Consider the following 17,144-nt stretch of genomic DNA (forward strand, 5'->3'; position numbering starts at 1 on the left):
ACTTTGAAGTTTGATTGTATATGGTCCTCTCGCTTCGATATTTTCTATGGCAAAGTACGTACACGTTTAAAAACAAATCAAAAATAGACGTACGCCTGATGTGAAAAAAATAAATATAAACAAAGATCACTATGTTATATACATAATAACATAATGCATCTAAGTATGATGATTAACAAAATTAGATATCTTTATTTGTATATAATCTTTGTTTCAGTGACAGGTTTTGTCGATCATCGACATGTTTAAACAATCAAATCGCTGGTCTAGTAAGAGGCACGCCTCTTCTTGCCTCTTAGGTTGAAAAATATTGGAATTGATTTAAGTTTTTTATGAGTTTTTTAAATATGATTCTTTCCATAGCTGATGTACAAACCGCGTTACATTTGAAGTTTGAATTCAAATTTATTTATTTCACTATATCCATATATGATTATTATTTTCACGGCTTCTGTTCCATATTATTAATCTGCTAGACTTCCTATATATTTATCCTACTGGTCGGCATTCGGCATGTTACAGGTTTGGAACTAAACTAAGTACTGTATATACGATAATGGAAAAAACAACAAAAGCTTTTCTTCTTCTAAGTTGGCTTCACATACTCCTATGTCTATCGACTCTATCCTGTCAGGTTCGTGTCACAGAGGCTAGATTCCGTCACTTAGGTCAGTCTCTTCTTATTCCAAATATCTCTTTCACATAAAAAGATTTACTAATATAATATGACTTGTGTGTTAAAAGGTATATGTGCAAAACCTTCCCCATCGTGTGGAGATTCTCAGGGAAGCCATCAAGTTAATGGACAACAAGATAAGCCTTGTAAACGCATTCCAAGACCACCTCCTCCTAGAGACTGCTAGCAACGTTATATCGTTAGGTTCGACCAAGATTTTCAACAGAAGCTTCTCATCTTTTCTTTCAAAGAATCATGTTTACAATGTAAAATAAATAAATAAAAAACCAAGCTACTAGAGGTTATATATAGTTTGTTTTATATTCGATCAAACATTCATACATACACATAGGAAAATCTAAATTCATGAACATGTGTGATGTGGCCAAAACGTAAATTAAAGGACTCATGAAATGTTTGACAAAAAAAAAGGACTCATGAAATATGTTGGATATGTATCAAGCAGAGTAAATTTTTTTTTTTTTAAGTTTTCACCCATAGAAGGCGACCTCTTGAAACAAGTGCGAGTGCGACAGAGACTGAGATTTATAATACCATATGTCAATCAATGGACATTTATTGTTATGTTTTAATATAATCAACAACAAAAAAACATAGTGGGATATGGATTTGTAGTGATTGTTGAAATTTTCAAATTTTATTGTTATTGGTTGGTGGATTCTAAGATTCTTACTAAAATCTAGTGTTATTGGTTTGATGATTGTTTAATGACTTACAAAATCTCTTGTTATTCAAAAAGTTTGGTTTTTAATGATTCTAAGTTTCTATCAAATCTAGAGTTATTGGGAATTGAATTCTAGATAATTTTACTCATAAAACAAAACTTCAAAAATCTTGCATATTTCCTCTAGATTTTTAAAATCCTTAAATTAGAACATTTTCATAAACTTTTAAATATGAAATACTCTTTATAACTCTTTACAAATTTAACAAATCTCTTGACTTTTAAAATCAATTAACTCTATAAAAATTCTACTCCCACTAATCCTCCTTATATCACCTAACAATGAATCACCAAGAGAGGCAATTACTTACTTAGACCGCACCAGTTCTTAAGGATATGAGTTTTAGAGGCATGTAATGCATCTAAGTAATCTGATAAACAAAATTAGATATCTTTATTTGTATAATCTTTGGTTCAACGATAGGTTTTGTACATGTTTCAGCAATCAAATCGCTGGCCTAGTGACATCAGTCTACGCACACCTCTTCTTGCCTTTTAGGTTGAAAAATATGGGATTTGATTTTATTTTTTTATATGATTTTCTCCACATAGCTGATGTACAAAAACGCGTTACGTAGAAATCAAGAAACCGTTGAAGTTTGAATTCAAATTTATTTATTCACTACATGTTTGATTTTTTCTTAGCTTTAGTTTTCATATTTATCAATCTGCTTGACTTCCTACTATATATATATTCTACTGGTCGGCACTCGGCAGGTTACAGGTTCGGAACCAAAACAAGAAAAGAATATCTGATAATGAAGAAAACAACAAAAGCTTTTCCTCTTCTTCTAAGTTTGATTCACATACTTCTATGTCTATCCTCTCAGGTTCGTGTCATAGAGGCTAGAATCCATAACACAGGTCAGTCTCCTCTTTATTCCAACTATCTCTGCCGCATAAGAGATTTAAGTAACATATCGGCTCGTGTGTTAAATTAAAAGGTGTTCGGATATGCGCAAGACCTCCCCCACCTTGTGGAGATGAATCTATGGGAGGCGATCAAGTTTCGGGACATAAAGATAAGCCTTGTAAAACCATTCCAAGACCTCCTCCTCCTAAGTGCTCGTAGCCTCTCTTGTTCATCATTGTTTACATTGTAAACTAAACAAACAAATAACCAAGCTACTAGAGGTTATGTAGTTTTATATTTGATCAAACATTCATACATAAAAGGATATGTACGACGCAGAGTAGGGCGACCCCTTGAAACAAGTGTGACTGAGATTTATAATACCATTTGTCAATAAACATTTATTGTTATTGTGTAATATAGTCAACAATAAAACCATTTCTAACACCTATTAATGAATCACCAAGTGAGGCAATTACTTACTTAGACCGCACGCAGTTCTTGAGGAGATGAGTTTTTTAGAGGCGAGGATAGCGAGAGCGGCCTTTCTTCTTCAAGAACTCTGGGATCTCTATGGAACTGCCTTCACTGAAAGATGAAGAAGGACGTCTTGTTGTTACTCCCATTGATGCATCCGCTTGTGTTGCCTGCATTTTTCATATAAAGATTTAGGAAATGAGTGTAAGAATCTAGTAATGTGAAGGGAGACGAAGTGAATATACCTGAAGAGGCCTCCCTTCTCCTTCTTCTTGGCGTTTGAAGCCGGTTGCTATTAGGGTAATACTTACCTGACAAAGAAGAAAAGGTTGAGCAATATCTCAGAGGCTCATATAAGATTAAAAAAAAGAAGATGACTACTTACTTGACCACTAAAGGATGGATCGACCACAGCGCCAAATATAAGATTTGCTGTTGGATCAACAAGGTCATAGATCACTTCTGCAGCTGCATTTACCTACAAAAAACCGTTTCTCCAGGAATCAAAATAGAGCAACAAACCATTATAAATTTCATGAATTGAAGCAAAACTAGGCTTTGCTCTGAGTTGTCTTAGGGAAGAAGATGGACTAGAGAACCTCGAACAATGTTAAGTCAGTTCCACCAGTTATGTTCCAAACAATACCAGTGGCTCTCTCAATCCCAATATCTAACAACGGTGACTGGATTGCGTTTAATGCAGCATCTCTTGCTCGTGTCTTTCCTGCTCAAAACAACAGTATAGCATGATGACAATGATGCAACCAGAACATAATTTTCTTTACTATATCACAATGCACATATAGTAGTAGAGTTACGTGGAGTGTCATTTAGTAAACAAACACTATTAGACTGGTTCCTTAGTCATGGTTACAGAGTACCAAATCTATAATCCTATTAATCTACTCAATATGTAATACCAATTCTCAGCAACATTTTAGTATTCTAGTTAATAAACATATGCATATAGCGTCTTAGATAGAGCTTATCTACACAAAGTCAAATGTTCTAAAAATTGCTAGGAGGTGGTTAGGCACCGTATAGAGGATTATTGTTTAGGTGGGCGCCTAGGCCGATTTTTTATTTTTGTACCCGATTTGCCGACTAGGCACCGCCTAGACCGAGTTTTAGAACACTGACTCTTAACCAATTATGCCTACTGTTACTCAGATAGAGCCTATCTACAAAAAGAAGTTTCAAAGCTACTAAAGCACACTCTACTCTTACCTGTTGCAGTTCCTATGCCCATCAATGAAGAACCTGCATTTGCCATTATAGCCCTCACATCCGCAAAATCCACGTTAACCAATCCAGGAATCTGCATTCAACAATACAGCTGTTAAACATTTTCTGTAGAAAAATTGACTCCATTGAGACAAAACAAAGCCATATTACCGTAATGATATCAGAGATTCCACGAACTCCTTGACGAAGTATATCATCAGCCAGATTAAACGCTTCTGTAACAGGAGTAGACATAGAGACCGCCGTGAGCAACTTATCATTCGGAATAACAATGAGAGTATCAACATTATCCCTCAGTGCCGCAATCCCTTCCTGAGCCTGAACCGTTCTTCTCCTTCCCTCGAATGAGAAAGGCGTTGTCACAATACCAACCGTTAATATACCCATTGCCTTCGCCACACCCGCTATTATCGGAGCCCCGCCCGTTCCAGTTCCACCTCCCATTCCAGCCTAGAAACAGTAGCAATACTCAGCCTAGAAGCATACTACAGTTATATAACTAAGGAGAAGTGGTAAGAGAACATACTGTGACAAAAACCATGTCAGAACCATAAAGTGCTTCTTCGATAGCTTCTTTGCTTTCTCTAGCAGCGTTCATTCCAATCTCCGGATTACCTCCAGCGCCTAAACCTCTAGTCAGCTCCTTACCAATCTGCAACCTCTTGTCTGGAAAAACAGGAGACATCCTCATCGCTTGAATATCGGTATTCACAATCCAAAACTCCACGCCAATCATCTCGCTCTGAATCATGCGGTTCACAGCGTTTGAGCCACCACCTCCAACGCCGATAACTTTGATCCTCGCCTCGTTGTAGTTACTAGGAGGAGACGAGTCGCCAAGATCCTCGGCACTGGAAGAATCTTTTCTTGGATTGAGCATGGAGATCTCAGGGTGGAGGTTTAGGAAAGGGTCTTGGCTTTGTAAGTGGTTGGGAGTGTGAGAGCTGGAAGTGGACCAAGGCTCGGATCTCTGAGCTGAAACAAGACGGTTTCTTTTGCCTTGGACCATTCTAAAGCAGCTTACCCTGCTGCCTTCTGGCGTTACACTCTTTCTAAGAAGAGTGAGCACTCGTGAGTCGGGAGAAGTCAAACAGGGAGAAACACAAGTTGTCATCTTTGAAACAAACCTGTTCAGGAGAAGGAACAAAGAAGTCAACTTTCAAGTCCACAGATTGATAATCAAAACACCCATTTTTTAACTTAAGCAAAAGCACAAAGAGTAAGCAATGGTTCAATTAGAGTCATGAAGAGAGTTCAATTTGAGAAATTTTGCGCGTTGTGTGATTACGAATTAACGAAATTGAGGAGATGGGTTTTTGCGGAACTCTGCGGGGAAAACAAAAGGTAATACCTTTGGATGGTGAAAGAGGAAGAGAACCTTGGAGAAGCAGTAGCAGCAAGCAGCAACAACAGAGGTTTTTGAGCTAGGGAGAAAGGGAATGTGAGGAGGAAGAAACAAAAAGGAAGGGAGGGGTTTTGGAGTTTTCTGGGCTTGGAATCTGTTTCTCTATCACATACGAAAAGTGGATTGTGATCTTGATTTGGCTCTACTTACACTCACTAAACTCATCTGTTTAAGTTGGCTTATGAGAAAAACGTTGGCCGACGACGGCAAAGTGATGAAGTAAAAAAAACTTGAAGGTTTAAGAGATATGGGCCTTAAAGCCCATATGATCTTTTGGGAGACTAAACAAGTGGTGCTTAAAGCCCATATGATCTTTTTGTTTGGTGTAAGTTCGATCTTTTTTTAAGTATATTTAAGGTTTCTAGTGGAAGTTACAAGTCAGTTTTGAGAGCATTTCACAATTTATGTTGTTGTTTCATGTATTTTAAACGGGTAAGAACACACAATTCAACAAAGTCAAATGTAAACCCTTGTAGGATTCTTTTCTTCTCATATACAGACGCATAAATCGAAATGTAAGCATAATGCTTGGCCAAAACTCATCATTATATCATCTGATCAACTTAAGCAACTTAGGACTCTAACGTTTACGTCTATGATACTTCCCATGAAACTTAAACAACATCAATACATTTTGAAACCGACACTCTTAATCTCTTATCTTTCTCCAGCTACTGAGGATTATGAGTTCGATGGCAAAACCTCACTCATACTTCACCTAGACATCAATGTGAAGACTCCAAATCATCTATGCAGCCTCTGCTCCATGTTCAGACCACATTTAGCCGCATGTGTTGCAGAGACGCTGATGTATAATTAGTCTTCTTAAGCTTTTTTTTTTGTTTTCGACTATCTCTTATCCCTTGTTTGAACATTTCAAGGACTTTTGTTTAGCTTATTTACTTTGATGGTTGTAAACTTTACCTCCATGCGTCGAGACTAACTTTTTTTTATCACATTCACAGAATAATCTTCGAGTTAATTCTCTGATATGTAATCTATCATATATTTTATCCTATTAAATATATTATCATTATTTATTTTTTTAATCTAAAGACATCTCAGATATATGGAAAGGTCTAGACTAATCTTCAAAGAAAGGTGCAGCTAACGAATAGACCTTCTCTCCGCATATGCGCAAAAAAAATCCTATAGCATAGTTCTATATATGTGTGGAGGTGTCCAGAGACATCATAAAGTAGTTTCTTCCAACAGGGTTCGAACTCGCAATCTGGATGCAAGAAGGGAACATCATTGGAGCCAGCTACGGCCAAGATTCTTGGCGTTGATTTCTCCTCCGTTGTTTTTAAATTAGGGCTGAGAAAATGAAAGAAAAAAAATATGAAAAAGGCTGAGAACAAAAAGATTAAAAAATGAAAGAATTAAGAAAATTTTGATTGTGAATTTCGAGAGTTCGAGAGGGAGAGTGAAATAATTTTTGCTAAGTCTTTGCCGAGAAATAAAATATTTTTTCCGCCTAAATTAAACACATCGTTTTAGAATCTGTAAAAAGCAAAAATAGTATTTACGTTTTAAAACGCTATCTTAAACTGCGTGTTATATCAATTATAGCATTTACGTAAAAAATGCTATCTTCATGCGCTATTTTTACTCACTTCCCTTGTAGTACATTAGACTATAATGTTCCGGATTAGTTAAATATATTATGCTTGATAAACTTCTCAATGATGTTTTGCAAATTCGCCTCGGAAGAGTAACGTTAGATAGGAACAATGCAAAATATAATTGCATAGGTTGATGAGGTTCAAAGATAATATACACCGTAACTCAAACCCTATGTCATATATTGTCCATAAAATATATAGGTCTCGTAGATAAGAAGTGAGAAGAATCATGATTATAGAAATTGAAAACTGGAACTTCATAATTAATTCTGACGTCAGATAGTGATGATGTCTTGTATGCTCTTCCAAAGAGATTTTGGGTAATCATAAATCGGACATCTCTAAAATTGAGATTTCAAAGTTGACTTCGAGTTTGCCTTGTGACCTTGTATGATAGTATAATAATATGATGATTCATTTTGGCCAATTATACATGATGGTTCTTGGTCTCTATGTAATTTTCATACCCACACTTGAGTTCGATGCGACATCTTCCTCATTTCTCTTCTTCTTTTAAATCTGATGATAGGCCTGGGATTTCGGGTATTCGGATCGGTTCCGGGTAAGATCCGTTCGGGTCCGGATATTCGGTTATTTACAAATTGTATCCAATGAGTACTTGGAACAGTTCGGTTCGGTTTCGGATCGGTTTTCGGTCGGTTCCGGGTCGGTTCCGGATATTAAATTATTAAACCAAAACTAATATTTTTATGTATTTTATATTTTCTATTTTTATTTTTATTTTTTTTTTAAAATAGTTTAATCCAAATCGGATATATATGTATAGTTTGAAAGTAACTACAACGAAATAGAAGTGGTGCAGTGGTAAAAATTGATGTACTTTCAACTTTCCCACCCGGGTTCGAAACCCATGAGGCGCAAATCCATGTTTTTTAAACATTATTTCGGTTTAAACGGGTACCCGATCGGATCCGGATAAAAACCCGAACCGACCCGATACCCGTGGATATTCATAAACATTACCCATCGGTTAAATATGCCTTATCCGAAACCGATCCGAACCGGTCCATTTCGGGTCGGATCCGGTTCGGTATTCGGTTCCGGTTAAAAAGTCCCAGGCCTATCTGATGAGTTGATGTTTAGGGTAGGAGTAGGAATATAAAAGTCAATAAGACCAGAACTTGAGTAACGTTTTCAAACAAAAATGAATAGTCGTTTGACTAATAATTTGTGGCTTGATGACGTTCAGAATCCGAATGAAAAGCTCCTTGTCACATCTTTGCACAGAGCCCCTTGCATTCTCTATTATTTAAAATAATAAAACCATTATAGTTTTTTGGGGAAAAACATCTACGGGGAATTTTTTTTTCTGAATCTATATGGTGAATGAATTGTTGGTCATGTTACAATACTCTTACCATTGTGAAAATGTTTACTTTAATGTAATTATGTATCGTCCTATAAATCATCAGTATCGTCCTAATTGAATATTTTTTATTTAGTATTGTTGCTGATGATAAATGATTTGCGTATAGAAATGTGATGTATATTATAAAAAATAACTTGTTTGAATTTAAACCCATAAAATAACTGAAATCTCCAGATCACATGGCCTATTACGAACTCTTTTCAATTTAGAGCATCTCCAAAGGCACTTTATTTTTTCCTTTATAATTTACATTAAAATAGAGTAACTCTATTATAGAGTTAAATTTGCTTCAATAGTTCACTCTATAATAGAGTTACTCTATAACAGAGTGAAATATATAATATTCTTATTTTTTCACTCTAAATGGTCTTAGGACGTTAAAACATCTCAAACCCATTTTTATATTTGTCTATATAGTAATATCTACAGTTAAAATTATTCTATTAATTATTCAAAAAAAATTATTCTATTAAGAAGAAGTAGCAATCTTTAATTTTTAATTCTATATTTAAATTAATATTTTATAGAAATATGTTGGTGTCAAAAAAAATTTTTTTATAGAAATATGTTGGAGTAAATTTTGTCTGTGTGAAAAGAGTTTCTCTATTTTAAGAAATCATAACAAATATATTAAAAATTATATCCAAGATTATATTTTTTGGTCACTTAACTTGAATTGCGTCTACATTGAACATAAAAAAGTCGGCTTCTCTCTTTTTAGAGATAGAGAAAGTTGTTCTCTCGGATTCTCTTCTTCTTATCTCTTTTAAATCTTTCAGAAGAAGAGATTTCGCCGCTATTTTTTGCTTTCCATCTCCATATCTTTCTGGTTATGGTTTCAGATAGTTCGTGCTTTGACTCCAGGAAGTGGCGGTTCTCTCAACGCTATCTTCACTGCCTATTGTCTCCGGAAAGATGTGTTCCCGTTATATCTCTTCGCCAGCTCCTCACCGGGTTTTTCTAAGTTCCGTTTGACTGTCGCTTTTGTCCTTTCTTTGTTCCATCGACTCTCGATATAATTCTCTGAAGCTTTTCTTTCCCTGTATCTAGGTCGTCTCATCTTCAAGCTTATTTCTATCAACAAAGATGACTGTTCGTTCATGCAGAAAGATCGAAGTCTCTTGGATCGATTGAAAACAGTGGTTTTTTCTCCCGAAGCGGTGGTTCGGTTGAGTCTTGGCCTTCCGTGAAGACTACTATGTTGGTTTTTCACTGATCCTTCTCCGCGCATGGCGGAGCTTCGACGTGACTCTTTCTGGTGGAGGTGATGGTGCTTCGTCTTGACGCGTGTTTTAGAGTTGTTTGTCGCTCATACACGTGGTGACAAGTGTCGCTGACCTTCCTCAACGGTTTTTCTCTATTGGGCTGATGGTCCATAGAGTCTTATATATGTAGCCCGTTTGTTTAGAACTTCTGTTTTATCTTTGTGTTGGGTTGAATCTCTTGTTTGGTTTTGATCCGTTTAAATAAATTTTCCTGTTGACAAAAAAAATTACGTCTACACTAGTACTTATAAGTTGTTGACATGTCCTCATTATATTTTTATCATTACTATATTCTCAAATAAGAAGATAATATGTTTTTTCTAATGAAATGTTTTATGTGTTTGCTAAATTGCTGCCTCAATCCAAATTTTTTTTTTAATTGTGGTAAATTATCATGGACAAAATGGTTAAATATTTTGTTTGGGCGTATTTCATGATACGTTAGGGTTCTACATCTCTTTTTGACACATAAGATTTATATTTAAATGCTGTATAAATGAAACTTTGGTCCCTCAGTATAAATTAATGGATAGTTATAGAGTTAACCAGATATTTGATAAGTAGAGCAGAGTTACCATTTTATTGTAAGAAAAAACCAAGTCCTAAAAACCCAAATCGGCAAATCTCACACAAGAAAGCAAAGATCTTTAGTTAACGTAGAAAATAGAAATAAAAGTGAATGCGAGTGAGAAGACTAACAGAGAGACACTGTAGTCTTGTAATAAAACAGAATCTTCTTTTCAGAACAAACTATTGGATACACTACTACCTTCCCTACATTACACCAGATAACAAAACAACAACAACAACAACAACAAAAGATCCTTCGGGTTGAGTTTTTTCTTCTACCAATGTCAGATCTTTTAATTCAGGATTTTCCCGAAGCAGAGCTTGATGAACAGATGTCGTTGTCATTGTTTGAACCATTAGGGTTCTTAGTTTCGGAGAGTCTCTGTTTGAGCTGAAACAAAAGTTGTTGATTCTCTTGATTCAGAAGCTCAGCTTTCTTCCTTAGCCTCTCGTTTTCTTTCATTATGTAACAGTTCTCCACATACAGCTTCGAGTTCAGCCTCTCCATTGCTTTATTTCTTTCTTTCTTCAAGAACAAAAACAAAAACAAAAACAAAACTATTGTCAAGATTAAAAGACAAGAGAGTAATAGTAACAAACATCAAAGCTAGCCTGTGTTATGATTATTGTTCATATTAAATCATTACATAACACATGGGTTGTGCAGCTTCACACGTCGGATGTGAGTTACACTAGGGAAGATTTTTCGTCGCATTTATGTCGTTTTCGTCCATAAAATGTGATTTTTTCTTCTTCTAAGAAATCAATGATCAAAGAGAGAAGAACATGATTATATTTCGTATGGAAGACAAAAGATAAAGCTAAGAAAAGAAAAATGAAAAAGAGATAAAAACAAGTAATCATGATGATATGCAGTAATTACAAATGTCTTTAACGTCTATGCATTTTTTGTATTGACATAAAGTAATGATTATTTTCGAAACGCAACCAAGCGAGAAAAAACAAAATAAGCAACAAAACCAAAATCTTCATAGTATTAATACAAATTTTACAGGAAATCAAACGTATTTTGAATCATCGAAAAGATAAGAAAAGGATAATTGTTAATATAGAAGAAAGAAATCTAACATTTTATAAGAATAAATATTAGAATTTCCATCACTTAGGGGAAAATAGTAAAATTTTAAATAAGGCAAAAAAAAAAAACGGATTTGTTTTCATGTTGCTTGCTTCTACGTGCGACGTTACTACATAGTTTGACCTAAGTAACGTATATGCCCGCAAAAAGAATCGAAACAGAGCAAGAAAAGAAAAACAGAACAACAAAGCAGAAAGAGAGTAGCGCAAAAGGAAACAGAGCATACAGAAAGAGAGTACTATCATTTGCTGGTAAAGCTTCTAGAAGATACTAAAAGAGAGATAGGAGAAAGGTTAAACCTTTTGGGAAAGAGTGTTTGCGAGGCAGAAGAGAGAGAGAGATGGTACTACGTGTGTGTGTGGAAGGTAGAGGGACAAAGAGAACAAAGTGAGGCACTGTCTGTTATATAGATCCCCAAAAGCTAGAGAGAAGGTTATTTATCTCTCTCCTGACACAACAATCATGCATTGTGTTGTGTTTATCCATAGATGGCGGCCGCAAGAAGAGAGAGAGATGTGTGTGCATATTGCGTCATGTGAATGATGATGATTTATTAAAGAGAAAGAAGTTGAAAGAGGTTTCTTGCTTTGCTTGCTCTCTTTTCGAAAGTGATCTCTATAGGTATTTTAGTAATTTCCAAAGATCCCTCTTCGAGCATTTTCGGCTTTTCATCGTACTCATCCTCTAAACGGAAGAAGACTACTCGTTACAAGGGAACTAGTCCCAACTCCCAAAGGTTGTGTAGTATGGATGAGGTGGTTATGAAGGATAATTTCGTCATTCGGAATGAGGGAGCTAGTAAAAGGCCATCAACGACATCTATGGAGATTCACATTAATGATGGTAAAGACTGGTTCGGACCATCATCCTTCATGATTCAATTTCAACCGTTTTTGACCATTTTAAAATGTTTTGTTTTCTCCTCTTGTTTTCTTGCTTTCTCCTCTTATTTTTTTGCTTGCTCAATATTGGTCTATAGTCAATATATAGACTCAGCCAAGATTGTATTACAAATGATTTAGTACATCTTTCCAAAAAAATAGGAACTTCTCATTACCATAGAATTTTGTGGCTTTTTAAAAAAAATTCTAAAATTTTGGAAGGTAACTTTTGGAAAATAAACATAGAGAGCAGTAATTCTGAGATCTATACATATATTTTAGTAAGATTTTTAGACATCTGTAATGTAAAACGTTGCAAAAGGAGTATAACAAACGTTTGTAACTAAATTTCTAATGTCTTCTACCAACATGCAAATTGGCAGCTCCATTACATTACGAAATCTTCTTCTTACTTATCATCTAAAATTTAGTATGAACTTATCTCATTATTTTGATTCTTTGTTCCCTCTTGATTGTTTCAGCATTCCCTGGTATCTCATTATTTTGATTCTTTGTTCCTTCTTGATTGTTTCAGCATTCCCTGGTATGATACTATAATGGGAGAAACAAATAATGAATAAAAAAATAAGAGTGTTTTTTGTTATAGGACGCTTTACATAACCAATTGTATAAAAACCATCTCCAACAAGACACTAAAACCTCAAATTTAGTGTAATATCACCTCTAACAAAACACCAAAATTAATTCTATCTCACCAAATTTGGTGTAAAATTTGGTGTAGTGTAAACAGTGTTACACCAAATTTGGGATACTACTATTTATCACACCAAATATTTAAAATACATATTTATCATATTTCATTTAATAACACAGCTTAATTTTTATTATTAATTATTTTAAATTTGTAACTAAAAATATACTATACTATTTATATTTTTAAATTTAAATTACTATTAAATTATCAAACATTATAATAACATTTTTTATTTTATAATATAGTTAAATTTGTATTACTAACTAATACAAAATTTATTAAAATAAATATATTATTTTGTTATGTGCTTTTCATATTTAATAGTTTGTAATTTTGAATATAACTAATATTTTATATATAAAAAATACATAAAAGTATAATATTGATAAGCCAAAAAATATAAATGTAAGTAAATTTTATAAACATTAAATACAAATATTTAACAAACATAATATCTAAGTGTGATAAAATAACTATTTATTAACTACAAATAATAAAAAAATATAATTATTAAAACTGAAAAATTAAGTAATATTTAATATTATTTTAGTGTAAAATTTGGTGTTATTTCTGAAAATAACAAAAATAATATGACACTAAAACATTAAATTTGTGTAATTTCAACCAAAATTGGTGTTAATTGTTGGAGATGCTCTGACTGCTAGAATAACCAAAATGGTTTGGGTAGATAGTTGATCCTTGCCTCCAAAATCTATGCTACATTATCACATACTTCTTTACCAATTAATTTTTGAATATCATTTTGTCAAAAAAACTTTCGAATATCTTGACATTTGAAATGTTTACCACCAATATACGTTGTCAAAAAAATCACACCAGTATACCAAATATGTGGATGTGTTTGGTTGAGAATATATTAGAACATAGTTAAGTGAATTTTTATCTTCTTTGTATAATTTTCTTTAATTATTACGTTCTCATTTGTTGTATACGGAGTAATCCATTTTTTGTTTGTTCATAACTGTATATTGGACATTAAAACTGAAACATTTTAATAAATATTTTGTGGGGACGATTTTGAACAAAGGACTATAATTTAATATTTTATATTGGTGTGAATACTTAAACTATGAATACATCGATTTATTCGATTCCACATTGACAACTAAGATATAATCAATTATGAGACACATTTTATTAAAACACACGAACAGACACGGTTTAAATCTGACAAGATGAATCGGCTGAGAGGCTTGTTAACCAAACCGAATCCTTTTCTACCGACACATCATCGTCGTTCCTCTGCCATTTCCATTGTGCATGAGACGCATTCACCACCACCAATTGACCATGCCCGAAACTTGCTTCTCTAAACAATGATATTGCTGGAGATGGATCTCGGTAACTGTATATATATATATATATATATGAGTTATAGACATCATCAAAATCATATGTATAACAGTTTTAAAATAATAATAAGCATTTTACGAAGATCATCGATCTTACTTTTTAGCAAGGCCTTCTTTGTTTCCTCCATCTCCAATGTTAATATAAACGGGACCACATTTGTCGAATTTATCTTCGTACACTCGGTTCTGTCAAACAACTACAAAAGTTAGCTATACGAATCCAAAACAAATAATTAAAAGTCCTTTTGACTTACAAAGCGTTCGTAAGCATGGACATGACCTGCGAAAACCAAATCAACACGAGCATTATAAAGAAGAGTTTCCATGGACTGTTTCATATCCACACTCTCTTTCTCTCCTTGGTGTGCTTCGTTTGTGTTGTACCACGGTGCGTGTATCACAGCCATCAACCACGGTGTGGTCTTACGATCGATGCTTTTGAGATCTTTTTCTAACCATTGGTACTGATCCGAGCCAGGCTCGAAGTCAGCGTATGACCCCAACATTATAAAGTGGACTCCGTAAACGTTGAAGGAATAGTACAAGTTCGAGGTCGAGCCACTCTCTTCAAATGGCATGCGCCACCTGCCACAAGTATATATATAAAAATCAACAACTTACTGCTTACATAACAATATACAAATCTTCGTTTATTTACTAGCTAAATTTAAGACCGCATGAATTTTTATTTTCCTAATATATGCGTGAATAAGTGCGTTTTAATCAAAAAAACTACACATGACAATTCCTATAAAAATTTAGCAAAAGTTATCACTCTCTATTTATTTTCCATGCAACATGAAAACTATAAATTGGATGGTTGGATTGAACAGAGCTAATGTATGTACCTGTTGTTATAGGCGGTGAAACTTTGACTATGGAGGACAGGAATAAGTTCGACTTCGTGGTTGCCTTGAGTGACCATCCATGGTCTTTTGCTCGCAAGTGGTTGCACCATGCGACCGAAAGTGTCCCACACGGGTTGCAAAAGGTCAGCATACGACAAATCTCCAGGCAAGATAAAAACATCATGTTCCCATTTCGATACATGGTCCAATGTTGATTTACTCCATTCAGTTGTACCAAGGTCACCTTCATTATTGATCAATTTTCAAGATCATTAACAAAACAACGAATTGAGTTACAAAACTATGATCACATATATGTTTGTTTACATATAAGTTTTGAAATGAAATATAAAGAGCTATATGAGTGAATGAGGGGGAAAATGGAAAAGTGTACTACCAGCCACAGCGAATCTGATGGGAAATTGAGAAGGAGGGGTCTTGAAGTTGAACTCTTGGGTTGAAGATTGACCACCGCATTTGTAATAATAAACCGTATTGAGTTTTAATGGGCCTATAACTACATCGTTAATTTGGCCCGATCGATAAATCAGGTAGTGGTACGAGGAGGATGTTCCATTAGCCGAGCCTTCGTATTTTCCAGAGGTTGTGCCGTATACAACAGTCGGCATGACTGAGTTTTTCGTTATCCATGATATTCTCATTTTGTCCGGCCCAACCAGAGATATATGCACCTTGCAATTTATGATTTTATGTTTAAAATCAGCATAATATATTCAATACTTAGATGAATAAGAAAATTACGCAAAAGAGAAATAAATTAATAAAAATAACAAAAATCGGGAAGTACAAACTTCAAAGCGTACAAGCAAAACCTATGACTATGAGGGACGACTGTCTAACGAACAAAAGACATAAAGTGGGCAAATTTGCTATGCCTTTCATCGGACACATGGTTTTCATGAAAATAGGTCACATGGTTACTATACTACTATTTGCATTTAAACTGTTTGTTGACTAGCGTGGAAATACATTTTTTATTAGAAATTTATTTGTCTCATATTATATGTTCTGTTTGTTGACAAAAAAAAAGTTCTGATTTAGGATTCCAGTAAGAATCTTGCGACTAAAGACTAGAAAGTATGTTTCCTTTGACCAAATGGTAAAAAAAAAGAGAGTTCCCATGTTTCCTTGGCACAGTTAATAAATATAGGTACTAATGTAAGGTATTTTGTCAAGAAAATCATTAGGTTTGTAGTTTGAATATATCAATAAAATGTCTCAATTCATAGTTTCGTAATTAATAAATGTACAAAGTACAGTGTCGGTTCCAACAACATATGTGTGAACAGTATATGTATCTTCGCGATAATCAACCCTAATTATCTCAATGCATCGGTCGCAAGTACTCTGTACTTGTAAGAAACTAAACGGATCTGTGTTTGAAAACTAACACAGATCTAATGTGTGAAAGACATAAGTCTTGAGATTTGTTGGTCAAAATTCTACATGTAACGAATTATATGAATGAAACAAAATACATAAATTAAATATAGAGCCAGTGTAAATTACCTGTTCCGGGGACACAGGATCGTTGCTGGATGGATGCATCACTATATTTTTCCGAGTGGCCGGCCGATCATACGACGAAACATGTGAGATTAAAACAATAAGCATTATAGCCACTAAATTCCAAACCTTCACCATTCTGGCTTCTGGCGACAGAGAAAGAAAGGAATAGAGAGAGCGATGGAAAGATATCTTATGGGTTTCACAGGAACAAGGATGTAAGGGACACGGGACTTTATAGAAATCTCTTACTTACTGTTTTGATTTTTTTTTTCTTTTTTATAAATGGGGAGATGTATTTGACCCTAAAAGATAAAAGAAAAATTACGCATGGATTTGAATAACGTATGTGCATTAATTAATTAGATGCCCCCGAATTCTAATCATCTATGTCTTTAAAAAGTAAATAAGTTGGCCGTATGTATTTTTGAATAAAAAATAAATATCACA

General features: G+C 34.3%; 3 protein-coding genes and 1 long non-coding RNA gene across 5 annotated transcripts; 1 reads left to right on the plus strand and 3 right to left on the minus strand.

Moving 5' to 3' along the window:
- The first annotated feature begins 1,909 nt into the window (after nucleotides 1–1,909).
- On the plus strand, nucleotides 1,910–2,689 carry LOC125578434. Its single transcript, XR_007316537.1, has 2 exons — nucleotides 1,910–2,285; nucleotides 2,366–2,689. It is a non-coding gene; the product is annotated as an uncharacterized LOC125578434 (long non-coding RNA).
- LOC106367941 (cell division protein FtsZ homolog 2-2, chloroplastic) lies at nucleotides 2,551–5,604 on the minus strand. The gene is made up of 8 exons (XM_013807809.3): nucleotides 5,348–5,604; nucleotides 4,523–5,123; nucleotides 4,147–4,446; nucleotides 3,979–4,069; nucleotides 3,351–3,475; nucleotides 3,137–3,229; nucleotides 2,997–3,062; nucleotides 2,551–2,921 (listed from the first exon to the last, which is right to left on the minus strand). The coding sequence occupies exons 2-8, from the start codon at nucleotides 5,108–5,110 to the stop codon at nucleotides 2,793–2,795; spliced, it is 1,392 nt and encodes a 463-aa protein (XP_013663263.3). The 5' UTR covers nucleotides 5,111–5,123; nucleotides 5,348–5,604; the 3' UTR covers nucleotides 2,551–2,792.
- A 4,711-nt stretch (nucleotides 5,605–10,315) lies between these two features.
- Nucleotides 10,316–11,872, minus strand: LOC106364908 (protein LITTLE ZIPPER 3). 2 transcript variants are annotated; one of them, XM_013804393.3, is made up of 2 exons: nucleotides 11,650–11,872; nucleotides 10,316–10,777 (listed from the first exon to the last, which is right to left on the minus strand). In XM_013804393.3, the coding sequence occupies exon 2, from the start codon at nucleotides 10,757–10,759 to the stop codon at nucleotides 10,550–10,552; it is 210 nt and encodes a 69-aa protein (XP_013659847.1). In that variant the 5' UTR covers nucleotides 10,760–10,777; nucleotides 11,650–11,872; the 3' UTR covers nucleotides 10,316–10,549. The 2 variants fall into 2 exon arrangements, with proteins under 2 accessions (XP_013659847.1, XP_013659846.1); XM_013804392.3 differs by lacking the exon at nucleotides 11,650–11,872 and adding an exon at nucleotides 10,899–11,623.
- A 2,122-nt stretch (nucleotides 11,873–13,994) lies between these two features.
- Nucleotides 13,995–16,924, minus strand: LOC106364907 (probable purple acid phosphatase 20). Its single transcript, XM_013804391.3, has 6 exons — nucleotides 16,698–16,924; nucleotides 15,565–15,859; nucleotides 15,168–15,411; nucleotides 14,574–14,904; nucleotides 14,417–14,505; nucleotides 13,995–14,312 (listed from the first exon to the last, which is right to left on the minus strand). Exons 1-6 carry the CDS (start codon nucleotides 16,830–16,832, stop codon nucleotides 14,129–14,131), a joined length of 1,278 nt encoding a protein of 425 aa, XP_013659845.2. The 5' UTR covers nucleotides 16,833–16,924; the 3' UTR covers nucleotides 13,995–14,128.
- Nucleotides 16,925–17,144: the final 220 nt, after the last annotated feature.

The sequence above is a fragment of the Brassica napus genome, chromosome A9 (assembly GCF_020379485.1).
Source record: "Brassica napus cultivar Da-Ae chromosome A9, Da-Ae, whole genome shotgun sequence".
Taxonomy (NCBI): domain Eukaryota; kingdom Viridiplantae; phylum Streptophyta; class Magnoliopsida; order Brassicales; family Brassicaceae; genus Brassica; species Brassica napus.

Bases quoted from the DNA above. Each gene is read 5' to 3' on its own strand.
- LOC106367941 (XM_013807809.3), bottom strand. From the start codon at position 5,110: ATGACAACTTGTGTTTCTCCCTGTTTGACTTCTCCCGACTCACGAGTG. The intron at 3,476-3,978 runs GTAAGAGTAGAG...TGTTTTGAGCAG, and splicing joins GGGCATAGGAACTGCAACAG to GAAAGACACGAGCAAGAGAT. The intron at 3,063-3,136 runs GTAAGTAGTCAT...CTTCTTTGTCAG, and splicing joins ATCCATCCTTTAGTGGTCAA to GTAAGTATTACCCTAATAGC.
- LOC106364907 (XM_013804391.3), bottom strand. From the start codon at position 16,832: ATGGTGAAGGTTTGGAATTTAGTGGCTATAATGCTTATTGTTTTAATC. The intron at 14,905-15,167 runs GTACATACATTA...TACTTGTGGCAG, and splicing joins TTCACCGCCTATAACAACAG to GTGGCGCATGCCATTTGAAG. The intron at 14,506-14,573 runs GTAAGTCAAAAG...GTTGTTTGACAG, and splicing joins TCCATGCTTACGAACGCTTT to AACCGAGTGTACGAAGATAA.